At 47.3% G+C, this 23,735-nt stretch overlaps 1 protein-coding gene across 2 annotated transcripts in view; it reads left to right on the top strand.

The window, feature by feature from the left end:
* Positions 1-23,478, top strand: part of Cep97 (centrosomal protein 97kDa) — a 148,919-nt gene extending 125,441 nt beyond the window's left edge. For both annotated transcript variants that reach the window (XM_065437570.2, XM_070539144.1), the window contains exons 10-18: positions 10,317-10,509; positions 11,553-11,621; positions 13,168-13,381; positions 15,225-15,341; positions 16,465-16,795; positions 17,637-18,007; positions 18,813-18,888; positions 20,998-21,474; positions 22,819-23,478. In XM_065437570.2, coding sequence (XP_065293642.1) covers positions 10,317-10,509; positions 11,553-11,621; positions 13,168-13,381; positions 15,225-15,341; positions 16,465-16,795; positions 17,637-18,007; positions 18,813-18,888; positions 20,998-21,474; positions 22,819-22,905 — 1,935 coding nt within the window. In that variant the 3' untranslated portion in view covers positions 22,906-23,478. The remainder of the gene's footprint in view (positions 1-10,316; positions 10,510-11,552; positions 11,622-13,167; positions 13,382-15,224; positions 15,342-16,464; positions 16,796-17,636; positions 18,008-18,812; positions 18,889-20,997; positions 21,475-22,818) is intronic.
* The last annotated feature ends 257 nt before the right edge of the window (positions 23,479-23,735 follow it).

The following is a 23,735-nucleotide window of genomic DNA, read 5'->3' as shown; positions in this document are numbered from 1 at the left end:
TTGTTGCCAAACGGATTCCAGTAAACATTTCATTTTATTTAGAAATTAGAGATAGTCGATACTCGATTCGATATTCGAAGGTCGTATATTCTCTGATAGTCATGTTCGATTCGAAATTTTCGCTATTGAAACACCCTTGAAAATTACCTGTGAGTTCACTTCGTCTTTGGGCGATGCGGGACTTCTGTGGTGAGAGGTTTTCTCCGAAGGCAAGAAATTCCCAGCCGTGAGGACATTTTAAGTTCAAAGCGGCGAGCTGCGAAGAATGAAAGAGCCGACGCAGTAGTTCGCTCTTTCTTCTTGCACGCGTTAACCTTTTGGTTCACGCGTTCATTGGCCCCTTATTGCAGGCAGACACCGATTCGCCCATCTGTGGCCATCGACTCGCCGTTCAGACATACGTCGGTTCTCGACAGGTGATTGAGCATTCAAGTAGTGGGCTGGGTCAGCCGTTCAGTTTCGAAAAGTTCTCACCCTTTGGGGATTATTGAAATTGTCGACCGTAATCGTCATCTATCTTTCCCCGCATTTCCTTTCTTTAACGCTGCGCTTTCCAATACTTTCAGGTCACGACCGGAATGTGCATATCAGCGTGCATGGCGTAGCCTCCCTGACAGGAAAGTGGCAAGCGCGGAGTCTTAAACAAAGGAAATGAGCTGACGATTAGTGTTTTGGGGCACAACCTAAATCACGAATGGTGTAAAAAAAACTTACAGAGTGGAACGCCGTGCGTAGAATGACTCTTTTTCTTTGTATCATTTCTTATAATTCCTTAAAACGAAGCTTTCTTTGCCTTTAACATCGCTTCACCGTATAGCGTCGCTTAATATAGATTCCGACACGCGCGTTCCATCTATATAATTCTTGTGTGCGCGTGTTTGATTTTTGTTTCTTTGTGTGTGTGCGTGTGTGTGTTTACTTGTTTGTTTCGTTTTTTTCTTTGTTCCTGGGAATGAGGCTCAGACGTTCCTCTTGAGCGAGACAGTTGCAGCCGCGTTCGGTGAAGGAGATTCCCCGTCGCCCTTAGCAGATCATTAACCCCACGTTATCAGCGACGTACGCTTTAGAGCACATATCATCACTTGAGCGGACCTATAGAAAGCTTACCGCACACACACACACACACACACACACACACACACACACTGCTTCTTTTCGGCCTCGAGGCGGGCTTCCCTCGCTGCGCGGTTCAGCGGAGCGCGCCGCGGAAGCGCAGCTATAAAGGCTCGGACGACCTTGTCCCCTTCGTTCGGCTTCACGCCGATCTTTGGAACGCCGTCAGCCGCAGTCTTCGAAAATCAATTCACGGCCGTTGTGACTTCCGTGCGGGTCATTTTTGGTGGATATATCGCCGGAGTTGCAGTCGGTCGACTTTATGCGCGCCTCCGGCAGGAGCGTTGCTTGTCCGTTAATTGCGCGTGTCGTTAAAAAAAAAGAAATAATTAATAGGTTTTACGTCTCAAAGACGCAACCTGACTACCAGTGACAAGAGTAGGCTCCGGCCTGATTTCGGCCACCTGAGATTCGTTTATCCCGCGCCAAAGCAGGATGCACACACGGCCTTTTCCATTTCGCCCTCGTTGGAATGCGGCAGCCGGGCATCGAACCGGCGACGTCTGCTCAACGTTATAGAACGCCATGGCCGGTGCCCACTGAACCACCTCGGCATGTGGTGTTTGTACGACCGACTTTTTCGGACTGAAATATTGGCCTCCGAGCCTGGGCCTCCAGCTCCTGCGTGAGAGAATATAGTCCAGGCTTCACGATTAAAAAAAAAAGAATGCAGATCACGCGGTGCGAGCGAATTGAAATGGGGACCCACGACCGACGAACCCACTCCCGGGAGGCCATTCGTGTCGGTGTGCAGGTGAGATGAGTTCCCTCGAGGAAAAGGTGCCTTCTTCAAATGTCTCTCGTGACATGCAGTGTGCATTTCCAGAGCAGACGAGTGCTTTCCGCGAATGCTTGCACTTCGGGCAGGGGCGCCTTTCCTCTTGTTGTTCAGAGTCCTGAAGGTGCGCTGTATTCATTGTTACACGACATTCGGCGTTGGTGCGACCACAAGTTGAAGGTACCGCTGAATAAGGGCTTTGTTTCTGTTCAGGAAGGCCGGAATGATGACGGAGCACAAAAACTTTTTCTTTCTTCCAGTTATATGTTTCTCGCGTGCAGGGGGAAAAGAACACCTTTTTGACTATAGTATATTGAGCGTGCAGAGAAAATAACTCGACGATCGACATTACGAAAATAAAACAGCACACAAGCAACAATTCGGGTGCCAAAGAAAGACGACACCATCAGCGCCGTATAGTGTCGCCTCTCTTTGGTCCTCCCAGTTGTTGCTCGTGCGCTGTTTTATTTTCGTAATGTTGTACTAAGAAACCCAGGTTTCCAATATTTGACGATGAAGTAAATAGATGGTCCGATTCAGAATTATGCAAAAAAGAAACTATTCTGCAGAACGCCACTTCTGCTCGGCTTTCTGCGAATGTATAATTAGTTGACGAATAGTCGCCTGTCGGGACCTGCCGTAGTGGTGGGTGCGATTCCCATGCCCGGTGTGCCACCCCGCTGGCTACACCACTGATCAAAACTGACCTGGAGCCGCCCACTGCGGCGTGCCTCAAAAATCAGAACTATACAAATCGTGACCGTATTCTGGCTTTGGCGCGTAAGACACCAGAATTTAGTTTATAAACACGGACAGAGACAAGAAATGACGCGGACAACGCTGACTTCTTGATCTGGACTTCTTGAGTTGACTTCTTGATCTGGAGTCAGAATACCTGACTATTTTCAATTATCAAATCGTTGCCCATGTTTATTTCGTGCCCATACTCAGCGCTGCGTTGTACAAGCATATCGAGAACGACCTACCAACTCTATATCTTCTTTAAACTTCGTCTTTCGATTAGCGATGTCCAGAATCGAACATTGAGCCCGCGGCTCTGCAAATGGGCACCCGCGCTGCCTTGCTCCGCGCTGAGGTCACGAGGCGCATCACGCACGATATACGCTGGCAGCCGTGCTTGCATGGCAAGCACAGCGGAGGGAGGATATAGGAGGTGTTGACTGATTACGAGGACGAGCGCGCGTATATCTTATCGTCCTCCGCGGAAACTGTTGCCCCGTCTTTTTCTTTCTTTTTTCTATTTGTCCGAGTCTTATTGGCTCGGCGCGCGAGCTTGTAGCAGTACAGCAACGGCGCCTGCAGAGAAATTAGGTGGTCCAACTTGCCGCCCCGCTCACGTATATACGCGTTCGCAGTGTACAGTCGGCCACGAAAGTTGACGGCACACTGGTTCCGCGACCAATGCGAATTTCCGCCTCTCTTAGAGGAGGACACTACATATAGAAGCCCTCTTAAACTGATAAAGTATTCTTTCGAAACTATATTTTCGTTAGTATCGCGGCAATGGGTTTATCATTTGAAGGAAGAAAATGAAGGTCACACATCCATTTTCTGCTATTTCGCGGCTGAAACCCCAGCGCCGATGCGTCGGTGTGACGTCACAGATATCAAAAGTATTATTTAGTATTTCGGCAGTTTTGCCCCAGTAAATCGTTATTAAAACTGGCTAGGTTCAGTTTCTTGCTATCTTGCAATGTATTCCCTCGTTGCCCGTAAAAGGCTGACCAGATCCGGCCAAAAGCCGTGAAAATCCATCACGTCACGTTGAGCTGTTGCGGGAATTGCAAGGGAGCGCCGTCACTCATCTTTCGATCGTTTCTTGCGTCTTTTCTGGCTTAATTACCGTGCATCTTCTCACGGTAAGTGTTTTCTTTTTTTGTATTTCATAAACGTAGTATATAAGCACATAATCGCACATGAACGCATTTTCTTTCTCTTTCTTGTTTTTTCGAGACGTCAGCTTCGTCGTTTTTCTTCTCTCCTTTTTTTTCAGTGACAACGTTTGTTGTTGCTTGTGGTTTTCTTAGGTGTGCACGACTCTAGAGAGTGTTGAGCTTTGCGAGTAAGATTTTCGCGAAAGTTAGCTAGGCAAAATATATATTTTACGCATGTTTAAGTAAGTGTAGAAAATTCGTCTCCGTCGGCTTCAGGATGCACAATTTCTCTCTCGCGTGCGCTTCTTCCCCCCCTTTTTTTTCTTTCTTTTTTGACGAGTCTCTGAGTTGCGAACCTAATGGTCCGGCTTTTGGTTACATGTGTACTTGCCACCCGTCCCCGCTTAACCGTTGCCGCATTTGCCGGGGACGACGGTCTTCCCAGCCGATTAGTGTTAAAGGCGCCGGCTATACAGGGACTCGAGCAATGACGAATCAAGTAAACTTGAAGTAAACTGCAAGGGTACGCAGGTCTCCCTGCTTTCCTTACCTTAAAAAGGAAAATACTAGCGCGCACGCACGCACGCACACGCACAAAATAATAATAATTGTGGCAGTCGTCGAGTTGTTGAGAGAGGGGCACGTTGTGAATATACAAAAACTGGGCAAACACAGATCGCGAGCACGTATAAGACAAAAATGTGGGCCGCTTACGTTTGTGCTGCCTGTGTGTCGTCTCACCGGGTTTGCCCATTTTATTGCGCTCAACATGGCCTTTGCTCACGACCAACTGCTGAAACGCCTCCACTTCGTTTTGACGCGGATAGCGTCAAGGACGTGCAGTGACTCGGCAAAAATGGAGAAGAGCTTTTCCTGCGCTGCACGTAGGATTGCGTGGCACGTGGTTGCACCGAGAGGGATCACGAGGGCGCTGGCTCCCATTCAATGAACGTGTGTACCTTCTCTACGCGACGAGGGCAACCATTCAAGCGGATCTTGAGGAGGAGCAAGAGCAAATTTTACGGCTACTGTTATATTGTTGTCTCCTATAAAGCAAAGCTTTCTTTTCAGACTGCCGAGAAGTCAGTGAAAAACGACGAGTTTTTCATCAGTGATCGGGTACGTTGTTCTTGAAAAGATGACGTCCACCGTAAACGCCTGCTGATGTCGCATTAAATATGTTCAATGCCTGAAGAACCCCTGAAGTATGCCGATTCTTTCTAGACTATGCTGTGTAACACTTCCTGCATTCGCCAGTGTTTGGTGGTCAGTACATGTAGATTTACCCCAGCTACCTATTTACACCACGCTATACAGGTAGCTGTGGGCCTTTGTCAAGCTGCCTCTACGAAGAGCAGCTTTTCCCTACAGCTTCCTTCACCAGTGTGATGATGAAAAATAAACACTGTTACTATATTATTATTATATATATACGCCGACGCATCATTATCGGTACGCTCAATTTGACACATCTAAACTCTGCTTTAGGCGCGGGACTGTTAACACAACACCCATAGTAGATGTATCAAGTTTCCTGTTGTGGGTAGTGCAGGAAAGCGACTAATAAATAATTAATTGCAATGCAAAATGATTATTTACTCAAAAACATTATATTGTCCTTTTTTTGGAAATTCACTTAAGGTAAAATAAGTTATGATGATGGTGGCAAGAAATAAAGGTTGACAGTGAAATTTTCTCAATTCTCCTTCATTTCTAATGCTCTTTTGGTTCTCTGGAGTCAAAATAAAGAAGAAGAAAAACGCGGCAATGTAACGGTGTCCTTGGACTGTCCTGAGCGATAAACTTGACACGCGAGGGTCAACAGCCTCTCGGAGCTTCGTGCGCGCCCTGCCGAAACGCTCCAATTCGCTGACTTCCTGATCCACCCCCGGCCAGATATGACTCATCGTTCACAACATTTGTATCGCTCCCATTACCGTACGGGCCGATACCGTGCGGGCCGACGTCGTTTGCTGCGCTTTGTCGCGGCTTTAGAAACGCCCCGTTTGTCGCATCGTGCTTTCGTGCTTAGCAAGGAACGCTGCGACTTCCGTGAGCCTGCAACGCACCCTGCGCGCTCCAACGCGAGACACTGCCAGCAGCCCATGCAGGTTGACTGCCTTAGTGTTGATACTGCATTCGCGGTTCGGCGATATACTCTCACAATCGAGGGGTCCGAGGTCCGAAGTCATACTGCTTCATTTATTTGTTTAGGACGACACTTATCGTTGTCGTAGCGAAGTCCTGCTTATTTGTGTTAACTCAGTCGTTCCTGTGTTCGTTCTGGCTCAGTCGTTCCTGGTTTGAATTTCTTTATTTGTTCATATAAACGTTTGCAATAGCTCGGATGTACGCTGTATACATCTCTGCAAGCTCCGTTTACGATAAGCAGTCAGTACAAACTGAAAATAACGTGTTCAGTTGAATATCACTGCCGTGAGGCACCAGAAGCACTTCCAGCAGGAATGGATAAAGAATTGAAGTTATCTTTTATTAGGCGAACTTGTGCCTCATTAGGCGACGCTGAAGTGTCAACGGTAGTGATGAGCACGATCGGCATTCGTCGAATCTGAACTCGATGGTCGAGTCAGGCCGCTGTTTATACGTACGTACAGCCTGCGTTGAAAGTTCACGGACCGCTGGATTTCAGAAGAATCTAAGCATTTTCGCAGCCTGTACTGGTATAACGCGAACAGCATGGTATTGTACGGTTTTGCTGGCTACGGTCGTAAAGTAGTCTGAGATTAGACGTTTTCTCGAAATGCGCGGTCCGTAAATTTTTGACGCTACGTGCGTCACCGTGCAATCCAGAATCGTTGGTGCTTGCGTAGGTTCGAGATTGCATAGTGTTACTAGCATCACACGTGTAACCTGATAATAACGTAACAAAATTTGCGACAACGCAACTTCTGATACGGCAAGTACTCCTTGTGCGGAACGATAACGTGAGACAACAGCGATAGTTCAGTAAAGGGTGATCACGGACAAAATTCTAAAACACGCGCGTGTTTATGTATTTATAAACCTAATGCCTTGTATAATGCAACAACATTAATTTTTTATCACGGAAATACCATTTCGTCAGGAAAAAACTACGGGATCTCCTTTCGCAATATCTAACAAAAAGTATTACACAGCGCACGCCCTAATAAACATGTGCATGTGAACTGTAATGGTCTTGGTTACACGTGCACATAAGTAGTATAAACAAATTCGTGACCGTTGAATGTCGCTTGCAGAACGACGGAAAGTAAACGGTGGGCTTTACCCCTCGCACACTCTTATTGTGGAAGAGCTAGCTTTACGTGCGTCTACTGGGCACGCATACATTCGAAAAAGTTGTAGCGCTTTCCGTATACAGGCTAACGCGGAGAAAAAAAGAAAAATAATTTAGGTTCGCCAATCTGTGACGTCATCGCGTAACGGGCATTTTTAACCTGCGGCTGCCGAGACACACGTGACTTGGTTTTGCGTGCTTCACCGCAAAACCTGCAGTCGACCTACGACAGAATCGACGCTTCATCATTGGTGCGCGCAGGCGGTGAGGCGTTTGGTGCAAGTGCGTTCGCAGTTCGGCTCTGCTGGAACCATAGGCGGCAGAGGCGGCGGCACAGCGTACAGCCGTATTACCGCCTGCTAGCTTCACTCGGGCTATCCAGCCGCGCTGCATGCGCGCGCGGCGTAGGCAACGTTAAACATGTGCACGAAGCTGGCACACATGGCCGGGACGGCCGACGCAGGATAGCGTTTACGCCTCAAAAAGAAACGTTCCCGATAGATGCCCGCTTGCTGTATATAGCTTGCACGTACCAGCTGTCCGGCATTCGGCCGCATTCAGAACGGCGCTTTCTTTACCGCGAGCGAATGGAAGAACGAAAAACCGAAAATGGAGACATTCCGAAGACTGAGCACATTCCGCTCATTCGTGTGACCGATAATTAACCCGACTTTCTTCGCCACCTTATTGTGTGAACGCGTACTACGTTGCGCTGCATTCTGTTGCGGTGTGCGTGCATGCGTGCACGCAGGCGGCCAAAACGTGCGCGACATGTTCGCCCTGTCCCGTCGTTGCGAAACGCCAGTGGAGAAGAGGCGATCGCTACTGCGACCTGAGGGTTCACTGGAACTATACATTACCTCTCATGCACGTAACCGAATGGCGCGAATTTTGCGATAACTCGTGCAACGTCATTCTTTACGGCTGCATCCTGGACGTCGCCTTAACACCCTCTGGACTGTTTTGAACCTGCGTGGGCAGCTGCTAAAATGCACTGGTGACAGCGACGGCGGATTTCCTTCGTTGGCCCACGCGAGACGGTCCAGAGATAACGCATTCTCGCGCAAAAGCGGAAATATTTATACCTTGAAGACACTAATGCGAATCGAATGCCTACGCCACTAATAATTCTACCTCCCAACGCCCACGTGAAGTATATTTAACTAAAAGCCAGAAAACGTTTTTCGAAACAACCTTGTAAGCCATCGGCAGGCTTTGTGTGGCTTATTAAGAACCTTCCGTGCCTGGGTAATCGCAATGTCGGCTTCTCCCAGCGCAGCGGTGTGTTGTGGCGAAACCACATTTCGGGCTGGGCAAAACTCCCGTTATGTGATGCGTCTGTCTTTGCGTCGTTGCCTTTGTTGAAGGTTTCGATTGTTCCTTGTCCGCGCCACGCATCAATTTGGCTTTTAAAGCGAAAGCTTTACTGGTCGCGAACTTGCGATTTCGCCTTGGCCGCGCTCCGAGGAGGCACATGACGTCACACCGCGTTCTTTGTCGTTGCGCTCGTCTCAGCTCGCTTCGCCAGCTGTGTCGTATGCCTGATAACATGTCGGAGGATTGAAAAGAAGAGCTCGCCAGCGCCGCAACCTCAGCTGAGGCGGCAGTATGGACGGCGACAATTCTGATAAGCAGGAGGAGGCCTGGAATCGACATCGGAACGAGATGAAGGGGAAACGAATCGCCCGGGAAACAGTCGAACAGCGCGCTGAACAACTGGCTAAACGCCGTAACATAACTAGACAACCAGACTAACCTGGACTTGCAATCAAGGTTAACCAAGGCTAACCATGCTATGCCTTAGCTTTCGCTACGTATATCCTGGCATAGCTGAGCTAAGCCACTGCCAATTTTTTCACCAAGTTCTCTTCTTACATAGCGCAGTGGCCCCGAACCTATGCCATTCTGCCTCTGGTGTGATTTGGGCAAGCCGGATTGATTGATTGATTGACTGTTCAATCAATCAATCAGTCAATTAATTAATTCTTACCGTTACCACTGGCGCACGCATACACTAAAAAAGACAAAACGAAGGAAAAATTGCAGAGAAGTACAAGTAAAAGTAAAGAAACAATTTTTAAATGCAGAGTGTGCATACAGCAAAGCGTAAAGTGAATATAAAAGAAAAAGGAGGTGAAGAGCAGTTGAACATTGTGAAACTACGACACAACAACGCAAAGCTTGCAAAACAATGACATCGAGTTCTGAAAGTTATAGAGATCATGAAAATAAGCGTTATAAAGTCTCAGTATTCTGTAGACCGTTGTCTGTTGGTGATGTCAGGCAGAAACATGGAAATATCTATGTTCTCTAGTGATTTTGCGCGGAATACGAAACATGCTACAACTGAGGAGTTCGGGGCAGGTGAGGATACCGTGAAGGAGTTTGAAAAGAAGCAGGTCAGTGCGATTACGTCGTCAGCGAAGGGCAAACAATAATCCAGCAGTACTATAATAATAATAATAATAATAATAATAATAATAATAATAATAATAATAATAATAATAATAATAATAGTGATGTGCCGCATACGTGTGTAATCTGACGGGTGCATTTCTGGCGAACGTTTTCTTTTTCTTTAAATACAAGCAAATGAAGACCTGCCGGAGTAAGTAATCAAAAAGGAACCAAGCGCGCAGATACGGTGAAAAAGAAAAAAAACCTTGTCTGTGTGCTTGTTCTCGTTTTGATTACGTACTCAGCGGGGTTTTTGTTTGTTAGCATTTTCTTTTCTTCAGGCGGCAGTTTGCCTACGGAAAGCAGGGTGTGACGTAAGGGTTGTCTATATATGGCGCAGTTGCACGTATAGTTGAGAGAGAGGAAGGAGCTTGGAGGAACAAATGGAGATGGGAAGCTTGGTGTCGCATGCGTGGAACAGATAACCGTTCGTCGTTTAGATTAACAGGAAGGTCGTAAAAGAACGGCAGACACAGCAGAGGTCAGGATAATGCGTGGTTACGTAAAATGATGACGTTAGGTAAGTTGCGTGTACAGAGTGAAAGAGGCTGGTGGTGCACGCGGCTTATTGCAGATCTCTGGCAGAAGCCTTTGTCCTCTAGTGATGTTATTAGACCACGGTGATTGTGACGATTGTGACGACGGTCCCTTCGTGTAATAGGCACGTGGTGGGAAATTGTCGGTTGCAGTTTCTTACGTTGTCCAGGAGAGAAAGGCGCGCACATCCGCTGTTTCTTTCTCTCTTGGCGAGCACGCGCTGGTCGTTGACGAAGCGCCTCCCAATTGTCTCGTGCAGATGGAATCCGAGGACGAGGAGCGCATCTCGCGCATCCTTCGGATGCAGCGCCAGCACCGAGAGCAGCTGCTACACGAGATGTCGCCTGCGGCTGCAGCCGCCGCTGCCGCCGCCGCTGCTGCCGCTGCTGCAGGCCCCGTGCAGGACAACTCCAGGCACCACCACCATCACACGCCGTCTGGAAACCGCAGGCGTAAGTGGTCCAGCGTGGCAAGACGCCCGGCTTGTTGGTATAGTTCACGCGCTACGCGTGCTGCGATAGGCCGGTGACAATATGCAGTGGCAAATGCATCGTTGTCCAACTCGAAGAGTATTACTATGTAGATGCAGCCAGGCAGTCGTTCGTGACGTAACGCCGAACGCGAACTTCTTTCAATATCGGCGTCCTTCGGGAACTACATTTTTTTTTTTTTAGTTGCGGAAGCACAGAGGACAGGTGCAGTGCGGATCTGTGAGCGCAGTTTATACTAAATTATGTTGTCACCGCGGGGTGGCTTCCTTCGTCGTTGTTCTTGTGTGCTCTTGTCCCTCGAGGCCATATAAGTGAATTATCCGCCTTCCGTTCCGTCCTCCATGCTTGGACCTTCTTCGGCCGGACGGCACAACGCGTAAATCGCTTGTGGAAAGCTTCTAAGTCCACTGGGCGAGTTCTGTCTGTGTACAAACGCCTTCAGCGCTCCATGGAGCTGTGCAAATCGGAGAGCGAAGCGGGAAACACGCTTGGTCGTCAGAAAGATCCAATCCTTCGAACGACGCGGCGTAAACATGGCTTACATAGGCGAATGCTGAAACTTGTTCGATGCGGTTGTTAATAAGACTACAAATAACTGTTTGCCTGAATGCGGGAACCGCATGCCATGTGTCTATAGCGCATTGAAAGCCTCTGGCTTTCTTAGCGCCAGTACATATACCTTCCAGAACAAAAATGAACGATAACTGTTCCATCAATTAAGTGGTGCCCAATTGAAAAGTGATAGGGGGTCCGTTGCTTTTGCACGTATCTGTATACCTATGCGCGTTTCCATACAGGCGCACTTTAGTGTAGTTCCCTGCGCGGTAGAAGGCCTCGACGTCGAAAACGGCGGCAACGTAGTTTCGTGCAAGCTGCGCTGCATTTCGCAATGCTCAAGCTTTCCGATGCGCGAAGTGAGATAAAGTGTGTCTTGTCAACCGATGTTAGGTTAATTATCGTTCCACCCTGTTTTCCCTTCCTCTCTCTCTATCCCTCACTCGCAGCCAAGAGCGCCGTCGGAAGACTGCCATCATCACGACAGGCTAGCCTCGCCAAGGACAAATGGTCCGACTGTGAGTGAAGAACTTCTATAGCGATACGAGCAGTTATGACTAGACAGGTTATTGACATTGAGTAAACACCAGATCAGTGAGTGATTAGAGGAACATTTGAGACGTTCTGGTCTGGAAGGACTGAAGTACCTTCATCAGTCATTCATTGCAAGTGCTTTCTGAAAACCTGTGGTATCTGCTTTGATAAGACATTAATTAGCGTTTTGAGTAGTTTCCTTTATTTAGTTATTTATTTATTTGGTCTGTGAATGTTTCATTCCTTGCACACGTGCAAATTTTCAATAAACGTATGCAAGTTGCAAGTCAGCACGTGTCAACACGACGTCTCTTTTCATGCCCGCTCAAATTCTAGAACCGCACTGCATTCGAGTAACGATAAATGTACACTAACTGCATCAAATATACGTTTTGTTGACCAAGTATGGTGAAGTGCAATTCGATAACCCGACCGTGTTAGGTCGGCGCTGCCTGTGTTATATTTGAGTAAAAATTTGGGGCTGTAGTAACTTTTTTTGAAATATATCCACAGCTGAAACCTCGCTCCCGCATATCAAAAACGTTACTACGTACTTCGGAATTACGAGCTCTTAAGCTTGGCAGGTCAAAAATAAATGTCACAGTTTCGCCCGAAAGGCGAAGAACTGATAGCTATAGCAAACTATTAAGCTGCACGAAGTACGGGTCGTAGTTTTATTGGCAGCCTAAATTGCATTTCCTTACTAACTAAATTAATAAGCATTGTTTCACGCGCGCACAGGAACACATGAACACATCTCACTCGTTGACCGCGGACACTCGCTGTCACAACGCTGACATGATGGATGAAGAGCGGTATGGCAGCGGGGAGCAGACGGAGCTCCGTGCTGCCTCTTGCTTCAAAGAGTCTCCGAAACTGGAGATTACGCGGCCTCCAACGTTTGGCTTGCGAAAATACAGCGCTAGGCAGAGCAACCAGCCATGTCGGCTCGCCTAGGCTTTGCACCCGCCGCAGATTGCCTTCAAGACAGGCCGCTCGGGGCCGCGCTCAGCCGCGCATGCGCAGCCACGGCCGGCTGGGAGAGGACATGCCTGCTCACTTGACCTCTTCACCCCGATTACGCATAAACGTGTAAGCATGATGAACTAACAATACTCGCAATCGCAGTTCGTAACCGAACGGCGTGGTTTTTTGCGAAAGACATGCGAAATAAATAGGAGCAATTGTACCTTAATTACAGCTCGGCGCAAGTGCCATTCAAAGTAGCGTTAAAAATCAGCGACGACGTTAATTCCGAAGATGTCAGTATAGGCCGTCACGCCCTCTTCATCCCGCACCGTCTTTGTCAGTATCCCCGTGCAGGACCTGGACCCACTGGGTGTAGACGAATACAGCTTCCGTCCTTGCCAGTCCTTGGCGGCTTCGCCTGCCATGGAAACGTGATTATGATGATAACTGACAGATGTACCACATACTTTTGCCTCGCCATTTATGTCCTCGCTTGAGCGCTTGTGCGTACACTGATCATGTCCGGCTTGAAAGAGTACACACAAGTCGACCTGGACGCAGTCTCTACGAGCGAGGACGAGCGGAGCGGCTCGGTGTTCGACCCGTTCCCCGACCTGCTGGCGCACTCGGACGAGGGGCCATCGAGGTCGCAGACTCAGTGCCAGCTGGGCGACGCCTCCGAAATGCTGGGCGCTGAGCTGACCCGGTCTGCGATGGACCCCCATAGCCCCGTCACCATCGAGAGAGTCTCCTCGGACGCCAACGAGAGGAGCAGGTGCGCACTTTATTGAAGGGGAGGGAACGTTTGATCGGCAACGCTTCACTTGACCTGTTCTAGGAGGGTAACGATACCAGCACAGTGTTGAGTTATCGCCTGGGACTGCAGTCTCGAGGCCTTGTCACTCGTGTGTTACGTACGGTTTGTCCGGATGTATCAAGGAATGGACAAGCCACGCGCTCGCAGCGTTTCTGTAACTTGATCGCGTTCAGTCAAATTCGGCCGTGCGAGTACGACTCGAAATACTGTGGGAAGGCGCATTTTAATGTGGCGGCATTCAATGAGTCAATGTGCCGGTGGATGTTCTGTACAGAGCAAGACGTTCTTTTGCTACAAGTTCCAATTTCTGAGGTAGTCTCCATTGTTCGATGTAGGCAGTGAATAGAAATATCCATGTTATATATAAACATAATGAGAGTGTGTTGGGAGGCTAGTTGTTAACACACACACACACACACACACACACACACACACAAACACACACACACACACACGCACGCGCGCGCGCGCACACACACACACACACACACACACACACACACACACACACACACACACACACACACACACACACACACACGCGCGCGCGCGCGCGCGCGCGCGTCTTGTCTTTTTACCTTGGTGTCTCGTCCTAGCGCAGTTTAAGTTCAAAAAAATATATATACAAGCAGGTCATACTGCATTCATCACACTTCAGCGTGCGGCATTTTCAGTATAAAATTGTGGCGTTTTCTGTTCCTAGGGGGTTCAGGGTATGGACACATGGGTACATCAGCCGTTCTGACTATCGCTGACGTCATCGGTTGCGTTATCCCTAGCTTTACATGGGATAAAGTGCACATGACTTGTACGCGATGTCCTGGAAGCCACACAGTAGCACCATTTGCAGCAGGACATCAAAAATGTATTCGTCAATAGAAAAAAAAGTAGGCACAGCAACGCCTCCTATATGGGTAACAGAAGGCGTGCGCGTTGTAACAGTGACGTCATCTGTAGGATTGCCGACTGAAAACCATCCCTCAAAAGGCGGTGATCGCGCTAAGCGTCACGAGCGTCCCAAATATATGGCCTCTCGAGATTCTTGACTGACATTGCGGCTTCAAGCATGCAGGCTTCTGTTTATGTATAGGAGATGCTGTAGATATGCATAGATTTGCATTGTGCTACTAATTACGCAAGATAGTGGCCCTTATCATGTCGCCGCACTACATTGGAGAGAATTCCTCACATACGTGCGTTCTAAAGTAAATATTCGGTGCCCACGGCGGTTTGTAACAAAGCGCATCACTCTCCGTGAGAACACGGGCGAGCGTGCTCGTGAAACGGCATATTAGGTGGCCTTTAAGCTTATTTATTTATTTATAAGCAGATAGCTTCCTCGTTTGCCCGTATTCGCGTTTCACCTTTTACAGCCAACACTAAGGCGCCGATGCAAAGGGTGCCTGCTCTAGCGCCTCGTTGCAAGACGCATTCGTCCGCGAACGCCTTTGAGCGTCTTCTCGCGCCTCCCTCTCCCCCCTCTGTGGCGGCGACGGGAGAGGAGGATGGCAATCGCCTTCCGCGCCACCATAGGTAGACTACACACATATACGACTAGATTCGGCTTATACGCAAACCCGCCTGTACTACTGCTACAAATGTGCTGGTGAACGGGTAATGTTCCCCGGCCAAGTTACGCAATGAAACAAGCGTCACCTAATGTGGTCCCACCGTAACAAATGTACGCGTTCAAGGGCACCGTTCCTTTAACAAAGCGAATGGCTTTCTGTTAGGCCATTCGCCTACATTGACGATCATCGTGAATGGTTTCTGCACGTGTGTTTTATTTCCCCTCTTTCAGACATAGGCGTTCCCGCAAGGATGACATCATGACGCGATCCGTTCCAGAATTTCGTTCAGACGGATCACCGGTTTTGCACAACTACGGAAAGTCTTCTTACGGCAGGACATCTCCGCGGTGAGTTGTGTCCCTTAACTGTTGCGAACTTTGCGCTTGTGTTCTGCAGTATATACGCGTATGAAGGCCGACAGGAGTGCTCTGTTTCCCCTCGCGCTTAACTGGCCTGTGTTCTGAGTCAACTCTCTTTAACGAATAATAAGTATTCTTTACAAATACGCGCGTCTAGACTCGGGACGTCACTGAGAAAATTGTGTGGGAGGAACAGGTCCACGGCGGCCATCTTGGAATGTAATCCTCAAAAATATCAACCGCTTACTGATAACACGCATAGAAAAAATAAAATAATAAAAGCGCTGCTGTTCCTCAGGGAAATTTCAGCAAGTCGCCGAACAATGTAGATGCTCTTTACCCGTGATTAACATTGAATGACCCCAAAGTCCGTAACCTAAGGGTTTTATTTAAATGAAATAGAATAGTTAATTTCCACTATACCTGCCTCGGCTCCAATGTCTGTTGGCTTCATGTGGCTGTAACCAGGGCCGTACACAAGGAATGATCTCTCTTTCTCTTTTATTTTTTTTTGGGGGGGGGAGGGGGAGAAGCGCACTGCAGGGACAACGACGGTCATTTCCAAATGTTTATATTCGCTTATTTTCGCGTTTGAATCGAGCACATCTCTGCTATGTGAAATTAAAAAGGTGCTTTAAATATGCTTTCTTTGCCGCGATATATGTCAAGAATAGGGGGACCCTAACATCACCCCCACTCTTGCAGTTACTGTCCCGAATCGAGCACTAAGGTTTCATTTATTCTTCTAGCTCACTGCCTAAGGGTCGTGTGCCGCACGTGTCCGTTAATTAGCGCACGTGTTTTACGACGCACGCACGCACTATAGGCACCAGTACAAAGACAGGAAGCCCGCCACGTTGATTGTCACCCCGCACCACGTGTTTACGCGTCTTCCCTGAAGCTGTCGAGCATCGTGCGTGCTATAGGTGCGCGCAGGACCCCTCCTTCCCAAAGCACGCCTAGCGGCGGCAGAGATACCGCGACGGCGTCGTACGTTCACAGGCGTTCTGTTATCTGATGGGGAGTGTGGAAGCCTGAAGTGCTGCGGGGGCGTGACTCTCTGCGAACGCGCCCCGCCGAGAACCAACGGTCCGCATCGCACCCGCTGCAGGGCCATCCCCGTCCGCAAGGTGTCCTCCAAGAGGACGGAGCCTCCCTCGTTCGCCGGCGGAGGAAGCGGCATGTCGTCGACGCGCAGCTTCGACGGGTGCGCCGGGGGCGGCAGCAGCACGCCGACGGCCCCGGCGGCGGCGGCAAGCCGGTTGCACCAGCGCAGCCCCTCCGACGGGGGCCTGAGCCGGAGCGCCAGCTTCCGCACGCCGGCGGGCCGATCGCCCTACGCCACGGTCGCCACCGCGTCGCCGCGAAAGACCCAGCGATCCTCGTCCGTCTCGGCCGCCTGCCCGCTCGCCTCCTCCTCCTACTCCTCCGCGGTCTCGCCGGTGAGTGAACCGACACCGGGGTGCTGCGCAGTATACGCGACTGGAAGTGGACTGCCAGGCGTCGCTGCAGCGCAAGCTGCCCTCATTGCGCGAGTGTTGGTGTCCCTGTGGCACCTGATCCTCTGCACGAGAGTATCGCCTGCTCGCTCTCGAGCACACTCGAGTGCTGTATTTATATGCCAGAACATCTCTCCAAAATTGCCTTGCAATCCTAGTGAAAGATTACTGCGTTACTCAGCATTGATTTTCCATTTGTAGCCGTTTGCCGTTAATTCGATCTCGGTTAATTCGACTTTTCGCTTTATTCGAACACACTGGAAAGTCCCGGCGAGGAACCATAAATTGCTATGGAAGGAAAACACATTCATGTCGATCTGAAAAGCGTGCGACATTGGTTAATCTGATCCACCACTGGCGCCCCCTCATGTGCACGGCGGCTACTGAAAGCTTGTAAACACAAGAAATTTACTGCACACTGCACTACTGCTTCCCTAGGCGTAAAGCTATGTTACTTAAATCTATTTCTATCATTTATTGGCTCGCATTCCTTCCACCCGTGAAGCCATTTGTTCCCGCTTGTTTCATTTCGTGTCACGCTCAAGCAGCTTTTAAACATATTGGCTCTCTTTGTCCCATGCTGGTTGAGTTGCACTGCAAGAGCAAGTAGCAAAAATACATTAGACTATTTCAAACAATAAAATAAAAAAAAGATTTGAATTAATTGATTTTACCGCCATTTGTTAATCTGACCTTTCAGATTATTATAGCAGACCTTGCAGTCCCACAAGGGTTGAATTAACGGGAGTCGACTGTACAACCTTGCATGTGTCTGAACATGCAGCACAAGGCTCCGACCAGGACGGCTTCGAAGTACTGCAACGGGCCAGCCTATGCTCCAGCCACTCAAGGCAACATGAATGCAGCCGCTAACAACAACAATAATAACAACAACAACAACATCAACAACAACAACATAGATGTGCTGTCACTGGTGGAGAGTGACCCCCTGCTGAAGCAGCGCAGCCAGGCTGTGGGCCTTGAAGTGATGGACAGGGCAGCTGTGCGCATCCAGGCGCTTTGGCGAGGCTATCGCACTCGCAACCACATGAGCCGCGTGCGGCGTGCCTGTCAGGAGGTGCGGTTGCGCCGGCTTGAGGAATGCGTGCTGGATGTCCAGTCCAAAGTGGCGGCCACTGAAAAAACATTGCTCAGGTAATGCTTTGATGCCCTACAGCATGACATGTGTATTTAGTGACAGTCTAAAGGACACTTAAAGAGAAACACTAAAGCAGTTTAGACTGATAAAGTATTCTTTCAGTACTATATCACCAGTAGCAGCAGCAGCCTGTTTTCTTTGTTGCTTTTGCGGTAATGGATTCATAATTTGAAAAAAAAAAATTAAGGCCAAGCTTCAAGTTTTAAAAAATGTCACACTTAGACCCCAGCTCTGGTATGTACCTGACATCATGGATTTCAAAGTATGTTTTTGTATTTGGGCCGTTGTGGCTCAGTAAAAGTTCTTCAGACTTGCTGAGTTCAGTTTTGGCTCTTTTAGAATGCAACATGGTCTATCTTTACCCATCAAAAACTAAGCAGGCCTAAGCAGACAGCATCAAAATCCACGACATTACTATGAACTGGTAGAGGGACTCCAAGGTTATGTCATGTCAAGTATTTTTTCTCTTTAGTGTATCTTTAAGAAAGGGGCAGAGGCTCCCCTTTCAAGAAAAGCGTGATGCCCTTCATCTCTCTTTGTTTGCTCCAAGACGCACTTTCTTTACAGATGCCATTGGTGCAAAGAGGAGGTATCTCTGTGGTTCTTAAAAAAATAAGAATACTACCACTGTCATGCACCACATGCATAAAAGGCCAATATTGACAGGTGTTGGGGTGTAAGATGGCTGAAAAAGTGAATGGGGTACTTGAAAAGGAATTAGGAGTAGGATTTTTTTTTACAATATTGAGAAAAGAGTAATCAGGAGCACTGACGGATACTTTGCCTTTGTGTTCATTATAGGCAGCAGAAAGAAATGGAAGAAGAGAGAAAATTCAGGAATGCAAACAAGGAGGCTCTGGACAGGCTGCTGAAGCATGTAAGCCAAAGAGCCATGCTTTTGAACTTGGATCACGAGAATCTTGCTCAAGCGGTGTCTTCTCCACTCATGAACACATATGATCTGAGGGCCTGTCAGGTTACATGAGCATTCTGTCAAACCACAATAATGTCTTGCACAGTCTTTCCTCTCTTTGACTCTGTATGTTGAAGGCAGCCAGAAATGACATCCTTGCATCACACACACTTAGAGTGGACTATTATGGTTTGAACATAATAATGAGATCAGGAATAGTTAAACATCTTGGAGAAAAATATTTGAGACAAGCACCAGTGGAATGACTGAATAATATGACGTATGGGTACATATGGGCAAAGATGTAGGAGAAAAAGTGGCAGACATTTGGCGCAGAGGAAGACATGCTGTCTCGAGCAGGGGGCACATTCTTTTGTCACGGCAACCCAAACAAAGAAACAGTTGCTTTTTGAGTGACCAAGTGACACAGGCGTACAGCAGGTGTATGGTAGAGATCCCACAGTGTTGCTTGGCCATACCAAAAACTTAACTGCTCCTCTTACACACTACTTTGAATGTGCTAGACATATTTTGGCGAATTTAAATGGTAGACTTGGAGCACCTCTAGAGCAACGTTTAATGCTCTATTTGGAGCAAGCAGGGTGTCAAACCGGAACTGAAATGCCATTTTCAGCTGAACCAGCACTGAACAGAACCATTATTTTTCCATCATCTTGGAAATGAACTCAAGCCGGAACTTATTGCACAAACCTTTCCAAACTAGTTCGACAAACGCTCTTGAAGGCCCTCTGGACCCTTTGCTGGAGTACGTCAAGGGGGAAACGTTGGACTAAGGTTCAAAACCTCCTGTAGTTGGCAAATTATGCCCACACTACAGAGACAACACTAAAAAAACTCAAAATTCAGTTCTGACACTTTCTATGTTGTTAATTTTTGTGCAACCAAGACTTAGGTGATGAAAAATGCAGGTGCTTTATGTGCGCTCGCACATCTTGGTGCTGCTGAGCGACCAAAACAATTGTTAAAATTCTTGTTCTGTATTAATGTTGTACGAAAGTAGCTGAGCTGCAGTTGTTATCTAACTAGCACGCAAGAGAAAACTGCAGCATTGAAACTCCTTACATTCATTCCAATTTCGCTTGTCATCAAGTGTGATTTGACAATACTTCATGTGACTGTGCGTCAGATGTTCCCGAGCCGCAGTCTCGCAATTGAGCCAACGTTTTATAGTAATGTTGAGTGACAACAGAGTGTGCAAAGATAAATCCTCTTCTACGCTGGCCACATCAGCAAGAGCAACATTCAGACATGAATTTGGGTACATGAAGCAGTACCATGCCATCGGTGTACGTAGACACAAATTTGTGAAACAGTTTGACGACTAGAAGAAACACAACCTCAGTAGCTGCTTTTGGGGTGCAGTGCCGCATGACCATAAATTGATATCCTTCAACTATACAGTGAATTACTAAATGGTTCAAAAGCCCATAACATGACAGGTGTATGAATTCATACACACAAAAAGCATGCAATAGCATCTTACGTTTCAGTCCTTTGAAACAATGGAACTTGCATGGGTGCATCGTTAGAACTCAGTTCCTGGTTGTACAGAACAGAACATCCATAATAAGTGCAGCACCTGTACACAGGCCTGTGTCGCTCTAATGGTTCCAATGGTTCCGCTCCAAGAATGTTCCAATGGTAGATCAGTGGTAACCACCACGTATTCCAATGTTAGATAGAGAGCACCTAATGAACTGAGTTCACTCCACGAAGCAGCTGAGGCTGCTTTATAAAGATCGGAACAGTGGATTGGAACACCAGCACACTAAGTAACTCTGAAACCAATTTAGTATGTGCACTTTCTTGCTCCTTGCACCAGCAGTAGTGCTTTGATCCAGTCGCAGATTTATAGGTGTTGCCCAAAGGCATAGTTTCCAGCTGGCAGACAGTCACCTGTCTCAAAATCTGCCTTTGGAATTGAACATTTGTCCACCAGATTTGCTTTCTTTCTTCTTTTCAATAAAGCATCATACTAATGGGAATTGTCTGTACTTTGTAAGTTGAGGTTACACACAGTGACATTATCATTTTGTTTTTGGTGTCCACCAGATGGACCAACTGGAAACACACATTGCCAAAGTGTATCAGCAGCACTTACTGCTCCAGCAGCAGCTGGCGCACCATTTCGACAGTGTCTTCAAGCCCATCCACAGCGAGCCACAGTCAGAGTCGTCATCATCTGAGGCAACTGTCGGGAACAGCGCATCCACCGCTTCATCTGCTACGAGTCATTCACCTGCCAAAGGCACCACACCAAAGCACCTCGAGAAAGATGCTGGAAAGCAAAGTGGCCAAGGAGACGTTTCAGGGCGTGCAGAACAGCCAAAGCCAGAGCGGAAGCCAGAGTCCAGCCATCATTCGAGCCATGAGCAAGTGTCGGGCGATACAATGAGTGCAGATGACACGTCTTGTGCAAGCTTCTCAGATGCTGAGGTGCACTCAAGCAAAACTGAAGCAGCATCAGACACTAAACGACAAACGCCAGCAAACCTGGAGGCTGCCTGCCTGACAGAAGTAAATGACAGGGTGAGCTTTAGAGTGAATGCATGAATAACAATGAGGATAGTTAAGGTAACAGCTGTTTGTAAACATGTCTAATGCAGTCGCAGAAGTCTGAAGTGAAATGCGTTCCTCTTTCAACATCTTGAAGGGGCAGCGCAATAAGACGAAGGCAGAAGGCAGGAACACACAGGACAGCTCTGTCCTGTGTGTTTGGGCCTTCTGTCTTCGTCTTATTGCGCTGCCCCTTCAAGATGTTCAACCAACACCAACTCACCCAAATGTCGATCCTTCTACACTCCTGTTTCAGTTGATCTTCTTTCACTCAGTACTTTGCTGCTGCATGCAAGTCAGTGTATTATGTCATACATTTTGTTGTGTATACTTCCCAAACTGGTGGTAGGTGTACAATTTCTAGCAAATGAGTATGTTTTGCTTGCTCATGGGCTTCAATATTCATTACGACGTGCCTCATAAAGTCAGTTCATGAATTGACTTTCTTTAAATGCATGTTATTAAACACCAGGTGCTTTAGCTGCACCTGTACAATTGAGCACAGCTTAGCAGACATTTGGAGACAATATTTTCTTTAGCATGTCATTAACAGAAGCAGACATCAGTCTGCAATAATCACTAGTTAACTGAAAAATTCACTAAAATTTTCAAATTCTCTTCATGGGGCATGTCGTAATTGCAAAGTTAAAGCTGGCCATTAAGTAAAGCACACCCATTTGCTAAAAATGCTATGCCTAGTACCAGTTTTGAGGAATATGTACACAACATGCCCGCTGAAACACATTAGTTCTGTAGGTAACACTTGCCCAAGGCGGGGAACGTGCAGCTGCACGGGAAGCTTTTGTTAATTGCAGAGTTAAAAAAAACAACGCATAATTTCTCTGAAGTTTCCTATAATTACATGAATTCTAATTCATCCACAGAATAAGCTCTAATCCCCATGGACCGTCCTGTTAACCCGACATTGCCAAATGTGTAATTGTTGATAGCCCACATTTGATTCCTCAGAATGCTGATTTAAGCTATGGAAACTCCATGCTAAAAGCCATAGTAGCATTTTTGACATGCTGAAGTGACGTTTTTATTGTAGACAGTTCAGAAAACTAATTACTACACTAACCATATATTTGCTGATATAATAATTTATTAGTTTCTTTTTATATATATATATACTCTCCATAGCCAGAAATTGAATGAGACACTTTCTCTGGTGCAGAAAGATGTTTGAGCTTTCTGGATTTAAGAAATAGGCTGCGCATCATCATCATCACTCTTTATTTTAAGATCACCAAGTATCTGATGCAGCAAAGATTTTTAAAAATGGCACTTTTAATTACCTTGTCTCATTTTCAACAGCTGGCGAGGTTGGAAGCTGTCATAATGAAGCTGGCCATCCCAGACAGCAGCATGGAGCACTTGGGTGCTGCATTTGCCAAGCCGTGAAGAAGGCAGCGCAGTTTCACATTCTCCTCTGTGGTTTCTTCGCTGCACGCAACTGCACTGTTCTACAATACTTGCACTGCTGCGCTTTCTTTCACCACTCCCGTTCTGAGATTTTTGCATTGGAAAGCTGCAGAAGGAAAAAAAAAACGTCTTTTGTGTTTTCTACTCAAGCCATTGCATCAAATATTTATTTTCTCTGTAATTATTGTATACAAAGAATTTTACCTCGCTGTATCATACAAGGCTTTGTAACTTGGTGCTTCGGCGTTTTTTTCATACAATCGCTCATAACACGAGGAAAGTTGGCATAATTGGCAGTGCTCGAGAACGTGCCCTCGAGGCTTTCGCGATTGCTGCATCTGTGTTGCCGCGCAATGGTGAAAGAGAAACCGATTTGGACTCTCCCCTTTAGGTGCTGTTCAGTTCGAATACGTCAGACCTCTTTATAATGCAGTCGCCACTGACATGAAAATACCGTTGTTCTATCCAAAACACATTATAACCATGTATTCATTACGTGCTGATATCAGCAAAAAACATATTACTTCGTTACATCCAAAAATGTGTTGTGTACCAACTCACCCAGCTATCGTTTCTTCTGCATTATATATTCGTTACACTGATATATTGCTTTTGTAAGAAAAGTTTGCATTTGTTCGAACAATTTATGATGACATGGTGCAGGAACAAACTGATATCTTCTGAACTGCAGGTACTCTGCAATTGACAAGTGGAGCTAGCATTTGCACTGCCAAACCAACTAACCACGTGTGAATTTCAGCATTCCAAGTTTTGCCCAGTTCACCACACAACCATCCGGTAGCATTTGT

The sequence above is a fragment of the Dermacentor albipictus genome, chromosome 5 (genome assembly GCF_038994185.2).
Source record: "Dermacentor albipictus isolate Rhodes 1998 colony chromosome 5, USDA_Dalb.pri_finalv2, whole genome shotgun sequence".
In the NCBI taxonomy this organism is placed as follows: domain Eukaryota; kingdom Metazoa; phylum Arthropoda; class Arachnida; order Ixodida; family Ixodidae; genus Dermacentor; species Dermacentor albipictus.
The sequence above is the reverse complement of the archived record's forward strand: the minus strand, read 5'-3'. Positions and strand labels throughout refer to the sequence as shown.